Source organism: Ranitomeya imitator, chromosome 8, assembly GCF_032444005.1.
Source record: "Ranitomeya imitator isolate aRanImi1 chromosome 8, aRanImi1.pri, whole genome shotgun sequence".
Classification (NCBI taxonomy): Eukaryota; Metazoa; Chordata; class Amphibia; order Anura; family Dendrobatidae; genus Ranitomeya; species Ranitomeya imitator.
In genome coordinates this window covers 191,153,044-191,172,547 of record NC_091289.1, presented here as the reverse complement: position 1 = coordinate 191,172,547, position 19,504 = coordinate 191,153,044, and the positions used below count along the sequence as shown (strand labels likewise).

The window sequence follows — 19,504 nt, the reverse complement described above, 5'->3', positions numbered from 1 at the left end:
AGTCTTTTTAAATTAAGTATCAATAAAGATGTTTATTTTCTGAGATTGTATTGCATTAATTCTTCTTGTGTTGATATTACTATATTGCTATAGTCTCCACTTGGAACAATGCTGGATGAGAATCGCTCCAATCTGGAAGCTGAGTTTTCACATTTTTTTTGTAATGGGACTCATTGAAGAGAAGGGGCATCCTAATGTCACAGCACAAAATGAAGAATGAGTGGTTAATTGCCAAAGTCCCGGAATGTGGTTGAGGATGGGATGAACTTCTCAGATGCACCCAGGCCTTCACGATGGTGGTTTAATTTCCCTTGTGCGCTATTTAATGACCACATTACGATGGTACCTGTTATCACTCAGATTCAGGACTCTCAGCTTCTGCATTTGGCCAATTTCTTCAGGGAGAAACTCCAGCTTGTTCGACCGAAGTGACATCACCGTGACATTCTTACAATTGCCAATCTAGTGTGAAAAGATAATAACTGATGTTCAATCCTTTGACACTTTCAGGATCACTGCTAGTTGTCAGTGAATGATAACAATTTTATTTTATGTCTCAGTGGAATCTTCACATTTTGTTACAAAATATCAGGGAGGGAAAATGTATCAATCTGGAGTCCTGGCTGTGTCCCCCCTCCCAGAGGCTATGTCCTCAACGCAGGTCTTTAATAGTAATAATCATTTCACAGGGAGCAAAGTGACCTTTGGGGCCCCTCAGTCTCCAGGGCCCAGGTGCAATTGCAGCCCCCTCTGCCTATTATAGTTATGTCGCTGGTACTAGCAATCTGTTCTAATTATTGCATTTTTGTTGCGTTTTCATCTTTTTTTAATGCAGGTTATTTGTGTGCAGATTTCACGCATCTTATTTGAAAAGTGATTTTTTTTTTACTGTAGAAAAGATTAGATTTTTACACGCATTTTTCAAGTTTTTCATAAAAACCTATAGAAAAAAATTGCATAAAAAAACACAATTCAACCACAGTGGGTCTGAGTTTTCCACTTTGCTTAAACTATAAGGCTAAGTTCACACTAGGCATTTTTTGCAGCTTTTTATGCTAATTTTCAGCTGAATTTTACAGTGTCAGTAAAGCCTATGAGTTTTCAGAAATCTCATGCACACATTGTTTTTTTGTCATCTGCATTTTGTGCTTTGCATGTTTTTTTTGGATATAGAGCATTTCGCTTCTTTCAGCATTTTATCAGCGTTTTTCACCCATTGAAAGCAAAGGGTAATGAAAAAAGCAAGTACAGCTGTATAACGAACCCATTTATTTGTGTGATTTTTCCAGGTTTACCATCTTGTCTTGGTTACCTGAGATGGCAGTTTGGATTAGTGCAGTTTCATTAAATTCGTGATGCGTAAAAATGTAAACATTGGCCGAAAAAGGTGACCAGGAAAATTTACCAATGCCTGTGGCTGACCAAGGTGTGAGATTGTACAACTCAATGGCTGACCAAAGTGTGAAAGTTAAACAGTTTCCTGCAAACTCAATGCACTGCCAGTGGGTAAATTATTCCAGACCAATTCACCTCCCTCAGCCGTTACATTTGTATGTGTATTTTTTTTCATGAACATATGTCTTGTATTGGTGACCTGTATTCATGCTTCTGTGGTGGAAACAAAGCTGAACTTTGGGATCCTGAAAAATGAACATGTGTTTTGACGCTGCTTCTTTTCTGCCAAGAGTGCAGATTTTGCACAGAAAAAAACACACAGAAAAAATGCTGAGTGTGAACTTAGCCTAAAACACAGCGAATTTTGTGCACACAAAAAACTGCAGTGGACAAAAAAAACAATCAGTGTTTACACTATGTGGGATCGTGGCTATATGGGATATATTTCCTTGCTGCCTAATAGTGGTGAAAAGACAAATAGTTCATATATGCAATCTCTGTTTTTAACATCCACACATTTTCACATGTGTTTTGTGGTTGGGATTTTTGACATTTTAATCATTGCAATAAAAGTATAAATTTTAAGGGGATGTCTATGTTGGGTAGTTTTTGAGTTATCCTCTTGTAAGCACCATATATTGTTAGCTAAATGAGGTAATACCAGTGCGAGACATGTAGATCAGGAGAGCAGACTGTCAGTCATTGCATGTCTCACACTGGTAATTCCCCCTTTATTTAAAATAAGCTCTGGAGGCAGATTCTCAGGGAGATCTATGTCCAGCCTATAGATCTTAACAGCTCATTAACATATTAAGAAAAATGTGGATTTCTATGGAATAAGACATTGGATTGCAGATAACAAGGTATCAGTTTTTCATCTTTCCAGGACCTACATGTCCATATAGACGGCTTAGTAGGGTTGATCCTACTGACAGATTTCCTTTAGCAAAATCTGTGTCAAGGGATTTTCCTTTCTATAAAGTTTTAATATTGACTCTTTGACTCTGTATGGATTGGTGGACAGCTTCTTTAAATTTTCATTCGGATAACATTATTTTCTTATTTGCATAATGGGTGTGTCTGTTAGTCTGGACTTACTCATGGGCAGGGCCTAAAACCTATGATTTCTAGTATAGGCCCCCGAGGTGCAAATCTAGTATTCCTGGCATGGCAATATAGTTACATGTAAATTATTAAACTTATTGTAGTTTTAAGGATGGGCCTATGTTAGGTACTAGAAAACCCCCTTTAAAAATGATGGACAACCATTACAATGCTAGCTTTAAAAAATGCTCCTATTGATATGTCCAGCGGTATTAGAACGTTCCGCTTCCATTTTTCATTTTTGATGCAATCACAACGAGTTCTTAGAAAGTTTTTTTCTTAGTTTTCAAAACTTTTCAAAAACAAAATCAGCTACAAACTTCCTGAACTTAGTGAAAAGTGAAAGTCACTGCATCATGGGTCCACGCTCATACAAGTCTTTTGCTTGCGTTTCATCCACCTAATCCGGAGAATATTTTGGCTTCCTTACCTCGCGAGGAAGTTCGGTCAGGAAGTTCTCGTCTACGGCCATGGTGCGAAGACTGTGCAGGTATCCAATGGTGGCAGGCAAACTTTCCAGTTCATTACAACTGCAATCAAACTCTTCTAACAAAGATAAACTGAAAGTTTAGAAGAAGATTTATTCAGCAACTCCTGTGGCAATACGCCCACCTCCACATGTATCATGACCAGACGGTACAATCACATCAACAAGAGACGGAGGACACATCACTTATCTGTTTAACATTTAATGGACGTTCTGGCATTTTTACCGTCTTATACAGTTTAATAGAAGTATTAGTATGCGAATTTGATACATATTTTCTGCTGTGTTTCCGCACCAAAATCCACACGTTACCTGCAGATTTTGTTGCGAATGTTGTTCTAAATTTTACTCTGTGGATCGCTAAAGTGAAGACTGCAATAAAATCTGCACAGCCGGTCAATCTGTGTGTGGAAAATTTCCGCAAATTACATACAGTTAGGTCCATATATATTTGGACATAGACGACATTTTTCTAATTTTGGTTATAGACATTACCACAATGAATTTTAAACAAAACAATTCAGATGCAGTTGAAGTTCAGACTTTCAGCTTTCATTTGAGGGTATCCACATTAAAACTGGATGAAGGGTTTGGGAGTTTCAGCTCCTTAACATGTGCCACCCTGTTTTTAAAGGGACCAAAAGTAATTGGACAATTGACTCCAAGGCTATTTTATGGACAGGTGTGTGCAATCCCTTCGTTATGTAATTCTCAATTAAGCAGATAAAAGGCCTGGAGTTGATTTCAGGAGTGGTGCTTGCATTTTGAAGTTTTTGCTGTGAAGTAAACATGCGGTCAAAGGAGCTCTCCATGCAGGTGAAACAAGCCATCCTTAAGCTGCGAAAACAGAAAAAACCCATGCGAGAAATTGCTACAATATTAGGAGTGGCAAAATCTACAGTTTGGTACATCCTGAGAAGGAAAGAAAGCACTGGTGAACTCATCAATGCAAAAAGACCTAGGTACCCACGGAAGACAACAGCGGTGGATGATCGCAGAATAATCTCCATGGTGAAGAGAAACCCCTTCACAACAGCCAACCAAGTGAACAACACTCTCCAGGAGGTCGGCATATCAATATCCAAATCTACCATAAAGAGAAGACTGCATGAAAGTAAATACAGAGGGTTCACTGCACGTGCAAGCCACTCATAAGCATCAAGAATAAAAAGGCTAGATTGGACTTTGCTAAAAAAACATCTAAAAAAGCCAGCACAGTTCTGGAAGAACATTCTTTGGACAGATGAAACCAAGATCAATCTCTACCAGAATGATGGAAAGAGAAAAGTATGGTGAAGGCGTGGTACAGCTCATGATCCAAAGCATACCACATCATCTGTAAAACACGGCGGAGGCAGTGTGATGGCGCGGGCATGCATGGCTGCCAGTGGCACTGGGTCACTAGTGTTTATTGATGATGTGACACAGGACAGAAGCAGCCGAATGAATTCTAAGGTATTCAGAGACATACTGTGTGCTCAGATCCAGCCAAATGCAGCCAAACTGATTGGTCGTCGTTTCATACTACAGATGGACAATGACCCAAAACATAAAGCCAAAGCAACCCAGTAGTTTATTAAAGCAAAGAAGTGGAATATTCTTGAATGGCCAAGTCAGTCACCTGATCTCAACCCAATTGAGCATGCATTTCACTTGTTAAAGACTGATCTTCAGACAGAAAGGCCCACAAACAAACAGCAACTGAAAACCACCGCAGTGAAGGCCTGGCAGAGCATCAAAAAGGAGGAAACACAGCGTCTGGTGATGTCCATGAGTTCAAGACTTCAGGCAGTCATTGCCATCAAAGGGTTTTCAACCAAGTACTAGAAATGAACATTTTATTTAAAATTATTGAATCTGTCCAATTACTTTTGGTCCCTTTAAAAACAGGGTGGCACATGTTAAGGAGCTGAAACTCCTAAACCCTTCATCCAATTTTAATGTGGATACCCTCAAATAAAAGCTGAAAGTCTGAACTTCAATGGCATCTGAAATGTTTTGTTTATAATGTATTGTGGTAATGTCTATAACCAAAATTAGAAAAATGTTGTCTCTGTCCAAATATATATGGACTTAACTGTATATGATGTAGCAATGAAGCCGAAATGTTGCAGATACGCAGCAAAAAATCTGCAGCCAATCCATGTGTGCATCCGGCGCCAAGGGTCAGCCTTAGAAGTTTTTAAAGTTTTTCCCGAAGCCTCAGGGGCATCTATAATGGACTCCTCTAAATGTGGGTATTCACAAGCTGCACTAATGCACAAGATACATTCATAAAATTACTAAGAGGGGTTGTTTAATAGAAGTAGAAAATAGGTTTTCAGAAAAAAAGGGAAAAACAAAATAAAAGTCATAAAAGGTTGACAATTAATTTTATTAAGCCCGCTGTAATGCTTTATTTCTCCTTTGGGGGTGCTGCAGGGAAGTTAACACACTTGCATGTAGGTTTCCATACAGATTAGAACACACCTTATTTTTGGAGGATTATATTACGAAAAAGGGTTTCTCCAAAATGTTCAAAGTGGAAGTGTATTGACTGCTGTCTGGTAGGGATATAATTATCAGTAGCAAATCAGTTCTTAAAAGTGCTGAGAACTGCAGCTAGAAGAGTGCGCTAATCTTGTACTAGATAGTAACTTTCAGGCTGTTATCGGCAGCATGTGATAGGGCAAGACCACAATATAGAGAGAAAAATAACTTGTAACAGCCGATTAGTGAAAGAGCTGCAGGGTCAGACTGTGTTTATCTTGGTGGGAAGAAGTGACCTGACTTCTCATTAGTGTTGCTCAGGCTGTATACCATACACCAGTGTCATGAAGAGGCTGGGAAGGAAAAGAACAACTGATACAAAATCAGAGAGTGGAAACAATGGTAGTAACAGGAGACGAGGGTGTTGATCATGGAGGAGAAAGTGACCTGACCACTCCAAGGGGCTGTAACACGAGGTGGGCATGGAGCGAACACAAGTCAGTTAGAAAAAAACAATGATTAAAGCAGGAGACAAGTGTGCTGATCATGTGGAAGACGGCGACCTGACCGTTCATGTACTTATCTTAATGAGTATACAGCCGCAGACATTAAAAAAAAGGATACGGAAGAGCACGCAAAATAACACCGTCACAATATGTTATATTACTTAAAAAATATTGAGCTACGAAATGAAGGAAAATCAACTTATATTAAATTACCACGAGACTAAGTCAGCCCATATGCACGAGTAACATGAATAACATAATAACAGAGAAAGATCCAAACAGCAGATCCAAACAAAGGGAGCATTTATTTTTGCAGTCTGAATTCCATAACGCTCAATGCCCAAATGCAAAAGCAATTCAAGTTACAATGAAAGCTTAAAAAGAATCCGCTGTGACTTTATATCAAATAATAGAGGGCTTCTTCTGAAATTCTATCATGGCATCTGAAAGGAATGTGTTGTGGGGAAATTCAGCGTCTATTGCTTCACATTCTAGGACGCAAGTCGCTCCAAGAAGCTTTGATTCCTCTCTACCTTAATACTCAACATTCATCCATTGTATGTGCTCAAAGGCAATCAGAGCTGTGACATGATCACCAGGAAAATGGAGAACATGTTGTATATGTCAGGATGACTGTGACTCATCTACCTCTTATCTATCTACTAATATCTGTCTAATATCTGTCTATCTATTATCATCTATCTATTATCTATCTCATATCTATTGTCTATCTATCTATTTATCTATCACCATCTATCTATCAGCTATTACCTATCTATCTATTAGCTATCTATCAAAATTATCGCAAAAACCTCTTGTATACAAATGCTTGAGAAAACATTCTTTGGATCAATCAATCTATCCATTATCTCTCTAATTATTATCTATTTATCCATCCATCCATCTAACAAGACTTCATCTTTTTATGCTTTATACGTTTTATCTTTTTATACTCACTTTCCAATTGTATTTGGTAGTGCTACAAGTTGATTGTCATCTATTTTCAGAGTGGTGAGTTTTTTCAGCAGACCTGTTAAAAATAAAGCAATATACCGTAGTTCACTCAAAGTCAGTGTCATTATCGTCTCACAACTCCCTGGTAATGGAAAAATCAGTCTATTTTATTTTTCTTTCTAATACAGCGCCATCATGTTCCATAGCGCTTTCCAGACATTATCAGCACTCCAAGCAATCCAGCTTCCCTATCATGATGTATTTGGAGCGTAAGAGGAAACAGAAGCCCCCTGGATGAAACCCACACAAACACGAGGAGAACATACAAACTCCTTGCAGATTTTGTCCTTGGTGGGATTTGAACCCAGGACCCCAGAGCGGCAAAGCAACAGTGCTAACCACTGAGCCACCGTGCTAACCACTGAATAACATATCCTGTCTTTACCTATTGAGTCAGGCAAGTGTTGCAATAAATTGGAGGAAAGGAGAAGATCTTCCAAGGACTCGCAGCCGGACACCTCCATGTCGATGCTCTCGATCCGATTCTTGGACATGTCCAGGTAGATGAGCTGTTTCAGTTTACCTGTAGACTTGTTAGACACACAGAATTTTTTTTAGCCAGCCATAGGTCTGAGCAGTTTGCATTCATATTTATCTGCTGGCTTCATACACACAAATCAAAAATTGATACATGATATGACAGGAATGTATCCAAATGGGTAAACTTGTATCAGTTGCATCAGTCCTTTCCATAACATTGGACAGACAGGTCTCACTTAATGCGTGCATCATTTATTGCTTCTGTCCTCTATGTGTCTATCTCCACTTATACTGCTATACTGAGCTCTGGACGGAGATGATCCGACCTGATACAGTGTTGGCTTAAAGTTACAGATTTAAAAAAAGAGAAAAGAAAAAAATATAACACAAAACTAAGTCCCATATAGATAACATGAAGATACGCTGGAGGGTGGAGGTGAGTGATCCTGTGGGGTCAGGATTGCTATAGACATAGTGAGGGTTTCTCTGCGGATTCCTAGAAGCTTTGTGATAGCGTAACAAAGATTTATAATGTCAGATAGATAGACAGACAGATAGATAGATAGATAGATAATAGATAGACAGAAGAATAGATAGATAGATAGATAGATAGATATAGATAGATAGACAGACATATAGATAGACAGACAGATAGAGATAGATAGATAGATAGATAGATAGATAGATAGATAGATAGATAGATAGATAGACAGACATATAGATAGACAGACAGACAGATAGAGAGAGAGAGATAGATAGATAGACAGACAGACAGATAGACAGATAGATAGATAATAGACAGAAGAATAAATAGATGATAGATAAAATAATAGATAATAGATAGAAACATAGAAAGACAGGTTCTAAAAATAAATCTATTATCTATTGAATATCTATTATCTATCTATCTATCCATCTATCGTCTATTATCTATCTATCATCTATCTATTATTTATCTATCCATTATCTATCCATCTATTATCAATCTATTTATTATTTATCTATTATCTATCTATCTTTCTATTATTTATCTATTATTATCTATCATCTATTGTCTATCTATTATCTATCTAGCTATTATCTATCTATCTTTCTATTATTTATCTATTATTATCTATCATCTATTGTCTATCTATTATCTATCTGTTCATCTATTATCTATCATCTATTATCTATCCATCTATTATTTATCTATTATCTTTCTATTATCTATCTATCATCTATCTTTCTATTATCTATCTATTATCTATCTATCATCTATCTTTCTATTATCTATTATCTATCTGTCTTTCTATTCAGACATAAAAAATAATAAGAGCAGCACTCTTTACGTAAAGATGGGTGTAAAACACCCAAAGTTACCATCAAAACCTCTTGTATACAAATGCTTGAGAAATGTTCTGCTATTTTGAGCTGAAATGTAGCATGAACTGATTAAAATCTATTTTCTCACATCTGATCTTCGAGTGCTTTTTGGATTTAGACAGATAGCTATTTCTTTGTCTTTATATTATGTAGACAATGAATATTAGAGGTTTCATGAAACATTTAATTTTTCCTGAATATTTAGAAGTAGATTTTCATAAGATTACGCTGGTGGAAAGCACATGACAGCAATCTTCATATAAAGGATGAAAATCTAACTTTACAAGCAGCTTTGGTAATGACGAGCTTGGCATTTGTTTTCATGTATAGGTCACCTCACTGACCATCACCGCTATGATCATTTATGGGATTTAGCCTTTCAGGAAATCAGATAGTCAATTACCTTTTCCAATCATCAGTACTGTTGTTTATTTGATTTATTCTTATGATAGTTCTAAATGTGTTTTTTTTTTGTAAATTAAGGGCTGCATTTTTGAGAAGACCCCTCCTGAGAGAAGAAAGAGCGCTGTGAGTTCAAAAGAAGCCCCAAATTATCTGATGTCTGGAATCCGGTGAACAGTTATATGTCTGGCAGGATGGATTTAACCCCTGAAGTACGGACACATGAACATTATCGGTCTTCAAGAATCACAAAAGGAAGGAAGTGAAGGAAATCAGGATCCATTTTGATTTTTCAGTCCCCATATTATGCTCTATATCTATCATTCAACACTTTTACATAGAAACCCCCTACACATTCCAAGTCCCTGAGATTCTGGATCAAACCAGACATTTAGACACAACTATCACTGAATCCCGCAAAACGTATGCCTGCTTGTTGGCATAAAGCCTTCTCTACCAGGGGTGCACATAAACCCCACCCGCATTTAACCCCTTTCTAACATTGGGTGTAATAGTATGCCGATGTTGGACTCCCTCCCTTTGCTGTGCGCTCTGGCGGTGAGCCCACTGTTGTGAATTCTGTGGCCAAGCTCCCTCCTGTGGTCGTGAGTGGTACTTCGGCTGGTTCTGTCTATGAGCTTCCTTTGGTGGATGAGAGTGGTACTGCGGCTTCTGAGTTTCCTTCCTCAGGTGATGAGGTTAAGTCGTTAGGGGCTGCTCTATTTAACTCCACCTGGTGCTTTGATCCTGGCCTCCAGTCAATGTTCTAGTATTGGTCTTGCTATCTCCTGGATCGTTCCTCTGGCCTGTCTGCTCTGCATAAGCTAAGTTCTGCTTGTGTTACTTTTGTTTGCTATTTTTCTGTCCAGCTTGCTATATTGGTTTTTCTTGCTTGCTGGAAGCTCTGAGACGCAGAGGGAGCACCTCCGTACCGTTAGTCGGTGCGGAGGGTCTTTTTGCCCCTCTGCGTGGTTGTTTGTAGGTTTTTGTGTTGACCGCAAAGCTATCTTTCCTATCCTCGGTCTATTCAGTAAGTCGGGCCTCACTTTGCTAAATCTATTTCATCTCTGTGTTTGTATTTCATCTTTACTCACAGTCATTATGTGTGGGGGGCTGCCTTTAACTTTGGGGAATTTCTCTGAGGCAAGGTAGGCTTATTTTTCTATCTTCAGGGCTAGTTAGTTTCTCAGGCTGTGCCGAGTTGCATAGGGAGCGTTAGGCGCAATCCACGGTTGCCTCTAGTGTGGTGTGATAGGATTAGGGATTGCGGTCAGCAGAGTTTCCACGTCTCAGAGCTCGTCCTATGTTTCTGGTCAATGTCAGGTCACTTTGTGTGCTCTGAACTTCAAGGTCCATTGTGGTTCTGAATTACCTGTTCACAACAGTACTGGAGGCCCAAAGTACTACTGCTTCTCAATAGAGGGAAAAGAGAAGTTCTTAGACCATTTTTTTATCTTTGCACTGTGTTCTGTCTTTCTTTTCCCCTTTACATCAGGGTGGTTCAGAACACAGGTGTGGACATGGACATTCAGGGTCTGTCCTCTTTGATGGATAATCTCACTATAAGAGTACAGAACATTCAAGATTTAGTGGTTCAGAATCCTATGTTAGAACCTAAAATTCCTATTCCTGAGTTATTTTCTGGAGATAGAGCTAAGTTTTTGAATTTTAAAAACAATTGTAAACTATTTCTGGCTTTGAAACCCCGCTCCTCTGGTGACCCAGTTCAACAAGTTAAGATCATTATTTCTCCTTCTACTATCGAGATGGACCCTGTTAAAGTTCAGGCCATTTATGATTGGACTCAGCCAACATCCCTGAAGAGTCTGCAGAAGTTCCTGGGCTTTGCTAATTTTTATCGTCGCTTCATCAATAATTTTTCTAGTATTGCTAAACCGTTGACTGATTTAACCAAGAAGGGTGCTGATGTGGTCAATTGGTCTTCTGCTGCTGTGGAAGCTTTTCAGGAGTTGAAGCGTCGTTTTTCTTCTGCCCCTGTGTTGTGCCAACCAGATGTTTCGCTTCCGTTCCAGGTCGAGGTTGATGCTTCTGAAATTGGAGCAGGGGCTGTTTTGTCGCAGAGAAGTTCTGATTGCTCGGTGATGAAACCATGCGCCTTCTTTTCCAGGAAATTTTCGCCTGCTGAGCGAAATTATGATGTTGGCAATCGAGAGTTGCTAGCCATGAAGTGGGCATTCGAGGAGTGGCGTCATTGGCTTGAAGGAGCTAAGCATCGCGTGGTGGTCTTGACTGATCACAAAAACTTGACTTATCTCGAGTCTGCCAAGCGGTTGAATCCTAGACAGGCTCGTTGGTCGCTGTTTTTCTCCCGTTTTGACTTTGTGGTTTCGTACCTTCCGGGCTCTAAAAATGTGAAGGCGGATGCCCTGTCTAGGAGTTTTGTGCCCGATTCTCCGGGTTTGCCTGAGCCGGCGGGTATTCTCAAAGAGGGGGTAATTTTGTCTGCCATCTCCCCTGATTTGCGGCGGGTGCTGCAAAAATTTCAGGCTAATAGACCTGACCATTGCCCAGCGGAGAAACTGTTTGTCCCTGATAAATGGACTAGTAGAGTTATCTCTGAGGTTCATTGTTCGGTGTTGGCTGGTCATCCTGGAATCTTTGGTACCAGAGATTTGGTGGCTAGATCCTTTTGGTGGCCGTCTCTGTCGCGGGATGTGCGTTCTTTTGTGCAGTCCTGTGGGATTTGTGCTCGGGCTAAGCCCTGCTGTTCTCGTGCCAGTGGGTTGCTTTTGCCCTTGCCGGTCCCGAAGAGGCCTTGGACACATATCTCTATGGATTTTATTTCGGATCTCCCCGTCTCTCAAAGAATGTCGGTCATTTGGGTGGTTTGTGATCGCTTCTCTAAGATGGTCCATTTGGTGCCCTTGTCTAAATTGCCTTCCTCCTCTGATTTGGTGCCATTGTTTTTCCAGCATGTGGTTCGTTTACATGGCATTCCAGAGAACATCGTTTCTGACAGAGGTTCCCAGTTTGTTTCGAGGTTTTGGCGAGCCTTTTGTGCTAGGATGGGCATTGATTTGTCTTTTTCCTCGGCTTTCCATCCTCAGACAAATGGCTAGACTGAACGAACCAATCAGACCTTGGAAACATATCTGAGATGTTTTGTTTCTGCTGATCAGGATGATTGGGTGTCCTTTTTGCTTTTGGCCGAGTTCGCCCTTAATAGTCGGGCCAGCTCGGCTACTTTGGTTTCGCCGTTTTTCTGCAATTCTGGGTTCCACCCTCGTTTCTCTTCAGGGCAGGATGAGTCTTCGGACTGTCCTGGTGTGGATACTGTGGTGGATAGGTTGCAGCAGATTTGGACTCATGTAGTGGACAATTTGACTTTGTCCCAGGAGAAGGCTCAACGTTTCGCTAACCGCAGGCGCTGTGTGGGTCCCCGACTTCGTGTTGGGGATTTGGTTTGGCTGTCATCTCGTTATATTCCTATGAAGGTTTCCTCTCCTAAATTTAAGCCTCGTTTCATTGGTCCATATAGGATTTCTGAGGTTCTTAATCCTGTGTCTTTTCATTTGACTCTTCCGGCTTCTTTTTCCATCCATAACGTGTTCCATAGGTCATTGTTGCGGAGATACGTGGCACCTGTGGTTCCATCTATTGATCCTCCTGCTCCGGTTTTGGTTGAAGGGGAATTGGAGTATATAGTGGAGAAGATTTTGGATTCTCGTGTTTCGAGACGGAAACTCCAGTATCTGGTTAAGTGGAAAGGTTATGGTCAGGAAGATAATTCCTGGGTCTTTGCCTCTGATGTCCATGCTGCCGACCTGGTTCGTGCCTTTCATGTGGCTCATCCTGGTCGGCCTGGGGGCTCTGGTGAGGGTTCGGTGACCCCTCCTCAAGGAGGGGGGTACTGTTGTGAATTCTGTGGCCAAGCTCCCTCCTGTGGTCATGAGTGGTACTTCGGCTGGTTCTGTCTATGAGCTTCCTTTGGTGGATGAGAGTGGTACTGCGGCTTCTGAGTTTCCTTCCTCAGGTGATGAGGTTAAGTCGTTAGGGGCTGCTCTATTTAACTCCACCTGGTGCTTTGATCCTGGCCTCCAGTCAATGTTCTAGTATTGGTCTGGCTTCCTCCTGGATCGTTCCTGTGGCCTGTTCATCCTGCATAAGCTAAGTTCTGCTTGTGTTACTTTTGTTTGCTATTTTTTCTATCCAGCTTGCTATATTGGTTTTTCTTGCTTGCTGGAAGCTCTGAGACGCAGAGGGAGCACCTCCGTACTGTTAGTCGGTGCGGAGGGTCTTTTTGCCCCTCTGCGTGGTTGTTTGTAGGTTTTTGTGTTGACCGCAAAGCTATCTTTCCTATCCTCGGTCTATTCAGTAAGTCGGGCCTCACTTTGCTAAATCTATTTCATCTCTGTGTTTGTATTTCATCTTTACTCACAGTCATTATATGTGGGGGGCTGCCTTTTCCTTTGGGGAATTTCTCTGAGGCAAGGTAGGCTTATTTTTCTATCTTCAGGGCTAGTTAGTTTCTCAGGCTGTGCCGAGTTGCATAGGGAGCGTTAGGCGCAATCCACGGCTGCCTCTAGTGTGGTGTGATAGGATTAGGGATTGCGGTCAGCAGAGTTTCCACGTCTCAGAGCTCGTCCTATGTTTCTGGTCAATGTCAGGTCACTTTGTGTGCTCTGAACTTCAAGGTCCATTGTGGTTCTGAATTACCTGTTCACAACAGCCCACATCTTTTCCAGCACGTCAGCTGTTTTGAACAGCTAACATGTGCCTCTAACAGCCACGGGTGGATCGCGATTCCACCCACGGATGTTAACTAGTTAAATGCCGCTGTCAAACTCTCACGGCGGCATTTAACATGCGCTTCCGGCCAGCACGCTGGAAATCCCGCCCATCTGCACCCGTGTCATATGAACGTGGGTCGCCAATGGGTTGGCATGACAACCAGAGGTCTCCTGAAGACCCATGGAGACTATCGAAGCATGCCAAAAGTAAAAAAATGTTTTTAAAAAATATATAAACGTTCAAATCACCCCCCATTCAAAATGAAACAATAAAATAATTCAAACATACACAATTATTTGGTATCGCCAAGTTCAGAATCGCCCGATCTATCAATATAAAAAAAGAATTAACCTGATCGCTAAACGACGTAATAAGAAAAAAAGTCAAAACACCAGAATTACGTTTCTTTGGTCGCTGCAACATTGCATTAAAATGCAATAACGGGCGATCAAGAGACCTTATCTGCACCAAAATGGTATCATTAAAAACGTCAGCTCAGCACGCAAAGAATAAGCCCTCACCCGACCTGAGATTACGAACAATGGAGACGCTATGTGTATCGGAAAATGGCAAAATGGCGCAATTTTAACAAAATTTGGATTTTTTTTTACCACTTAGATAAAAAATAACCTAGACATGTTTGGTGTCAATGAACATGAAATAACCTGGAGAATCAGAATGGCAGATCGGTTTTAGCATTTAGTGAACATGGTAAAAAAAAAAAAACAACTGTGAAATTGCACTTTTTTTTTGCAATTTCACCGCACTTGGAATTTTTTTCCCGTTTTCCAGTACACGACGTGGTAAAATCAATGGTGTTGTTCAAATGTACAACTCGTCCCGCAAAAAAACAAGCCCTCACGTGGCCATATTGATGGAAAAATAAAAATGTTATGGCTCTTGGATGAAGGGGAAGAAAACGCAAAAACAAAAATAACTCCGGGGATTAAGATGTTAATTAAAGTGCAATCTTATGCTGAACACTATGTGTGCATGTACGGTATGGATTCTCCGAGCTCGTTTATCACAACACCTCTAATCCGGCCTTGTACACCAACTCTATCGCGCCCACACAGCAGTTTGCACCTGCTCACACTTCTTAATTCTGTAAGGAGGTGCTGGTCAGTTTTTTGTTGTTTTTTTTGTAGTATACTAATGGAGGTGGTGATTGTCTCCTTATTTTTCTGTTCTCCTCCCATCAGTCTACTGCTGTTGATAATTAGTACTGGACTCCACCTGTCCTTTATACTTGTAGCTTTTAGCGTGAGAGAAGTAAAATATTTAGGGTTTCATTAAGTAAAGGTTACTTTATCGTAAATGGTGGGATCATATTTCTCAATTTGTGCACTAAGCAGTAGTCTCTTCATTTTACGGTCTAAGGCACTGATTCATCAAGACTAGCGCTTTTCACACTGGTCTTAAAGGGAATCTGTCACCTGAATTTGGCGGGACTGGTTTTCGGTTATATGGGCGGAGTTTTCGGGTGTTTGATTCACCCTTTCCTTACCCACTGGCTGCATGCTGGCTGCAATATTGGATTGAAGTTCATTCTCTGTCCTCCGTAGTACACGCCTGCACAAGGCAATCCACCCAGCTCTCCTGCTGTCTGTCTATGAAGTGCACATAGTACATCACCCAGCTTTGCACATAGACGTGCCTCTGCTCCTAGCATTCACATGGTATGTTCATCCACCCAGCTCTCCTGCTCTCCTGCTGTCTGTCTATGAAGTGCACATAGTACATCACCCAGCTTTGCACATAGACGTGCCTCTACTACTAGCATTCACATGGTATGCCTTTCAGCTAACCCCAGCTTACCCTGTGTTATTTATGACCTTGGTTACTCAGGCCTGATTGTATGCATCTTGTCCACCCTTAATTCTCTGACCAAGACCTCTCCTCTCTGCTTCACACCTGAATGCACTTAGTTTTACATATATTGCATAGCACAAGTCTACAATGACTTCAGCCTGCAGTGTGATTCCTATTAGTGTGTCCTAGAAGTGTGAAGATTAATTTTAGAATTAAAACCGGAATTGAACCAGAAGGGAACTGAAGGTAACTGGCCAGTCACTGTAAACAATGTTTCTTTTTGTTTTCACTTTCACCCCTATAATTCTTCACTTTCTGCAAACTCCCCTGATCCCTACACCAATTAAGAAACTGTTCATCTCCTCTTCAATCCTTCTCATCCATCTCACCTCCTCCACAGAACTGTTCCTTAACATACAATCCTCTGCCTCCAAGCACAGACAGCCCCCTCATGCCCTCTCCTGCTCCCACCTGCTAACACTTTCTCTGCTCCTTCTCACTGCTGGTGATATCTCTCCAAATCCTGGTCCTCCTCACCACATCCCCACAGTCAGTTCTACCTCCCAAATCACAAATTTCCGTAACCTTATACCCATTTGCCCAGCCCCCGCTTCCCCAGTCCCACTAACAGGAGCTCTGTGGAACGCTCGCTCTGTCTGTAACAAGCTTTCCTACATCCATGATCTTTTTGTTACTACCAAACTTTCGTTCCTCGCCATTACCGAAACCTGGCTCACCCCTTCTGACACAGCCTCTCCTGCTGCACTTTCCTATGGTGGCTTCCACCTTTCTCACACCCCCCGCCCCAGCAGCAAACATGGCGGAGGAGTTGGTTTTCTCCTTTCAGATACCTGCGCCTTCACCCCAATCCCACTGCCACCCTCTGTTACTCTCCCTTCCTTTGAGGTGCACTCCGTGCGCATCTACTCCCCTTCCAACCTCCAACTGGCTGTCATCTACCACCCCCCAGGGCCAGCCACCATTCTTTGACCACTTCACCACCTGGCTACTTCATTTCCTTTCCGCGGACATCCCTACTATCATCATGGGTGACTTCAACATCCCCACTGACACTTCCCTCTCAGCTGCCACTAAACTTCTATCTCACTTCCTCCTTCGGCCTCACTCAATGGTCTTCTACAGCCACTCACAAAGATGGCCACACACTGGACCTCATCTTCACCCGCCTCTGCTCCTTATCTAACCTCTCTAACTCACCTCTTCCTCTCTCTGACCACAACCTTCTCACATTCTCTTCCCTCTCCACTCCATGTCTACAATCTCCACCCCACAAACTTTTACACCTTCGCAGAAATCTTAAACACCTTGACCTACACTCATTCTCTGAATCCCTCCTCCCTCTGATGGATATAAGCTCCTTACACAATGCGGATGACGCTGCCGCTCTATATAACACCACAATAGCTGCAGCTTTGGAATCTGCTGCCCCACTTACACATACCAAAGCTCGCAAAATCAACAGAAAGCCCTGGCACACCAGCCTGACCAAAGAACTGAGGCGAGCTTCCAGGGCTGCTGGGCACAGATGGAAAAGATCCCACTCCAACGAGCACTTCATCGCATTCAAACAGTCCCTTACTACTTTCAAGACCACACTCGCCACAGCTGAACAAACCTACTTCTCATCTCTCATATCCTCCCTGTCTCACAACCCTAAACAGTTATTCAACACTTTCAATTCTCTCCTCCATCCCCCAGCACCTCCTCCCTCATTTCAGCTGAAGACTTTGCCTCATTTTTCAAGCAGAAGATTGATAACATCAGAGACCGTTTTGGTCAACAACCCCCAGAGCCCTTACTCCCGACTTCCCAGCCCTCCACCTCCAAAACCAACTTCTCCACCATTACAGAAGATCGACTCTCCACTCTACTCTCAAGATCGCATCTCACCACCTGTGCACTTGACCCGATCCCATCCCACTTCATCCGAAACCTCACCACAGTCTTCATCCCAACCCTAACCCATCTCTTCAACCTATCACTAACAACTGGTGCTTTCCCCTCAAGCTTTAAACATGCCTCCATCACACCTATCCTCAAAAATCCCTCTCTTGACCCATCCTCTGTATCTAGCTATCGCCCTATATCACTTCTCCCCTATGCCTCCAAACTACTGGAACAACACGTTTACCTTGAACTGTCCTCCCATCTCTCTTCTTGCTCCCTCTTCGACCGCTTACAATCTGGCTTCCAGTCACACCACTCCACTGAAACTGCCCTTACTAAGGTCACCAATGACCTCTTAACCGCCAAGAGCAAGCAACACTACTCTGTCCTCCTCCTCCTGGACCTGTCGGCTGCCTTTGACACAGTGGACCATTCCCTATTACTATAGACCCTCTCATCCCTTGGCATCACAGACCCTATCCTGGATCTCATCATACCTAACAGACCGGACATTCAGCGTCTCCCACTCACACACCACCTCCTCATCTCGCCCTCTATCTGTCGGAGTCCCACAAGGTTCAGTCCTAGGGCTCCTGCTCTTCTCCATTTACACCTTTGGCCTGGGACAGCTCATAGAATCTCATGGCTTTCAGTATCACCTCTATGCTGATGACACACAGATCTACATCTCTGGACCAGATATCACCTCCCTACTAACCAGAATCCCTCAATGTCTGTCCACTATTTCATCCTTCTCCTCCACTAGATTTCTGAAACTTAACATGGACAAAACAGAATTCATCATCTTTCCCCCATCTCACGTGACCCCCCCAACGAACCTATCCATTGCAATAAATGGCTGCCCACTCTCCCCAGTCCCACAAGCCCGCTGTCTCGGGGTAATCCTTGACGCTGATCTCTCCTTCAAACCACATATCCAAGCCCTTTCCACTTCCTGCCGACTTCAACTCAAAAATATTTCACAAATCCGTTCATTCCTCAACCAAGAATCTGCAAAAACCCTAGTCCATGCCCTCATCATCTCCCGCCTCGACAACTGCAACCTCCTGCTCTGTGGCCTCCCCTCGAACACTCTCGCACCCCTCCAATCTATTCTAAACTCTGCTGCCCGACTAATCCACCTGTCCCCCCACTATTCCCCAGCCTCTCCCCTCTGTCAATCCCTTCACTGGCTCCCCATTGCCCAGAGACTCCAGTACAAAAGCCTAACCATGACATACAAAGCCATCCACAACCTGTCTCCTCCATACATCTGTGACCTCGTCTCCCGGTACTTACTGTACCTACACGCAACCTCCGATCCTCAAAAGATCTCCTTCTCTACTCCCCTCTTATCTCCTCTTCCCACAATTGTATACAAGATTTCTCTCGTGTATCACCCCTACTCTGGAACCCTCTACCCCAACATATCAGACTCTCACCTACCATCGAAACCTTCAAAAAGAACCTGAAGACCCACCTCTTCCGACAAGCCTACAACCTGCAGTAACCACCGATCGACCAAACCGCTGCATGACAAGCTCTACACTCGCCTACTGTATTCTCACCCATCCCTTGTAGATTGTGAGCCTTCGCGGGCAGGGTCCTCTCTCCTCCTGTACCAGTTATGACTTGTATTGTTTAAGATTATTGTACTTGTTTTTATTATGTATACCCCTCCTCACATGTAAAGCGCCATGGAATAAATGGCACTATAACAATAAATAATAATAATAATAATAGATACATGATAGACAGATGATAGATAATAGATAGATAATAGATAGATAGATAATAGATAGATGATAGA

At 42.1% G+C, this 19,504-nt stretch overlaps 1 protein-coding gene across 15 annotated transcripts in view; it reads right to left on the bottom strand.

Moving 5' to 3' along the window:
- LRRC7 (leucine rich repeat containing 7) overlaps nt 1-19,504 on the bottom strand; it is a 337,880-nt gene that overhangs the window by 70,446 nt on the left and 247,930 nt on the right. For all 15 annotated transcript variants that reach the window (XM_069738252.1, XM_069738258.1, XM_069738260.1 and 12 more), the window contains 4 exons: nt 7,361-7,505; nt 6,919-6,991; nt 2,930-3,059; nt 347-462 (listed from right to left, as the gene is read on the bottom strand). In XM_069738252.1, the coding sequence (XP_069594353.1) occupies nt 347-462; nt 2,930-3,059; nt 6,919-6,991; nt 7,361-7,505 (464 nt within the window). The remainder of the gene's footprint in view (nt 1-346; nt 463-2,929; nt 3,060-6,918; nt 6,992-7,360; nt 7,506-19,504) is intronic.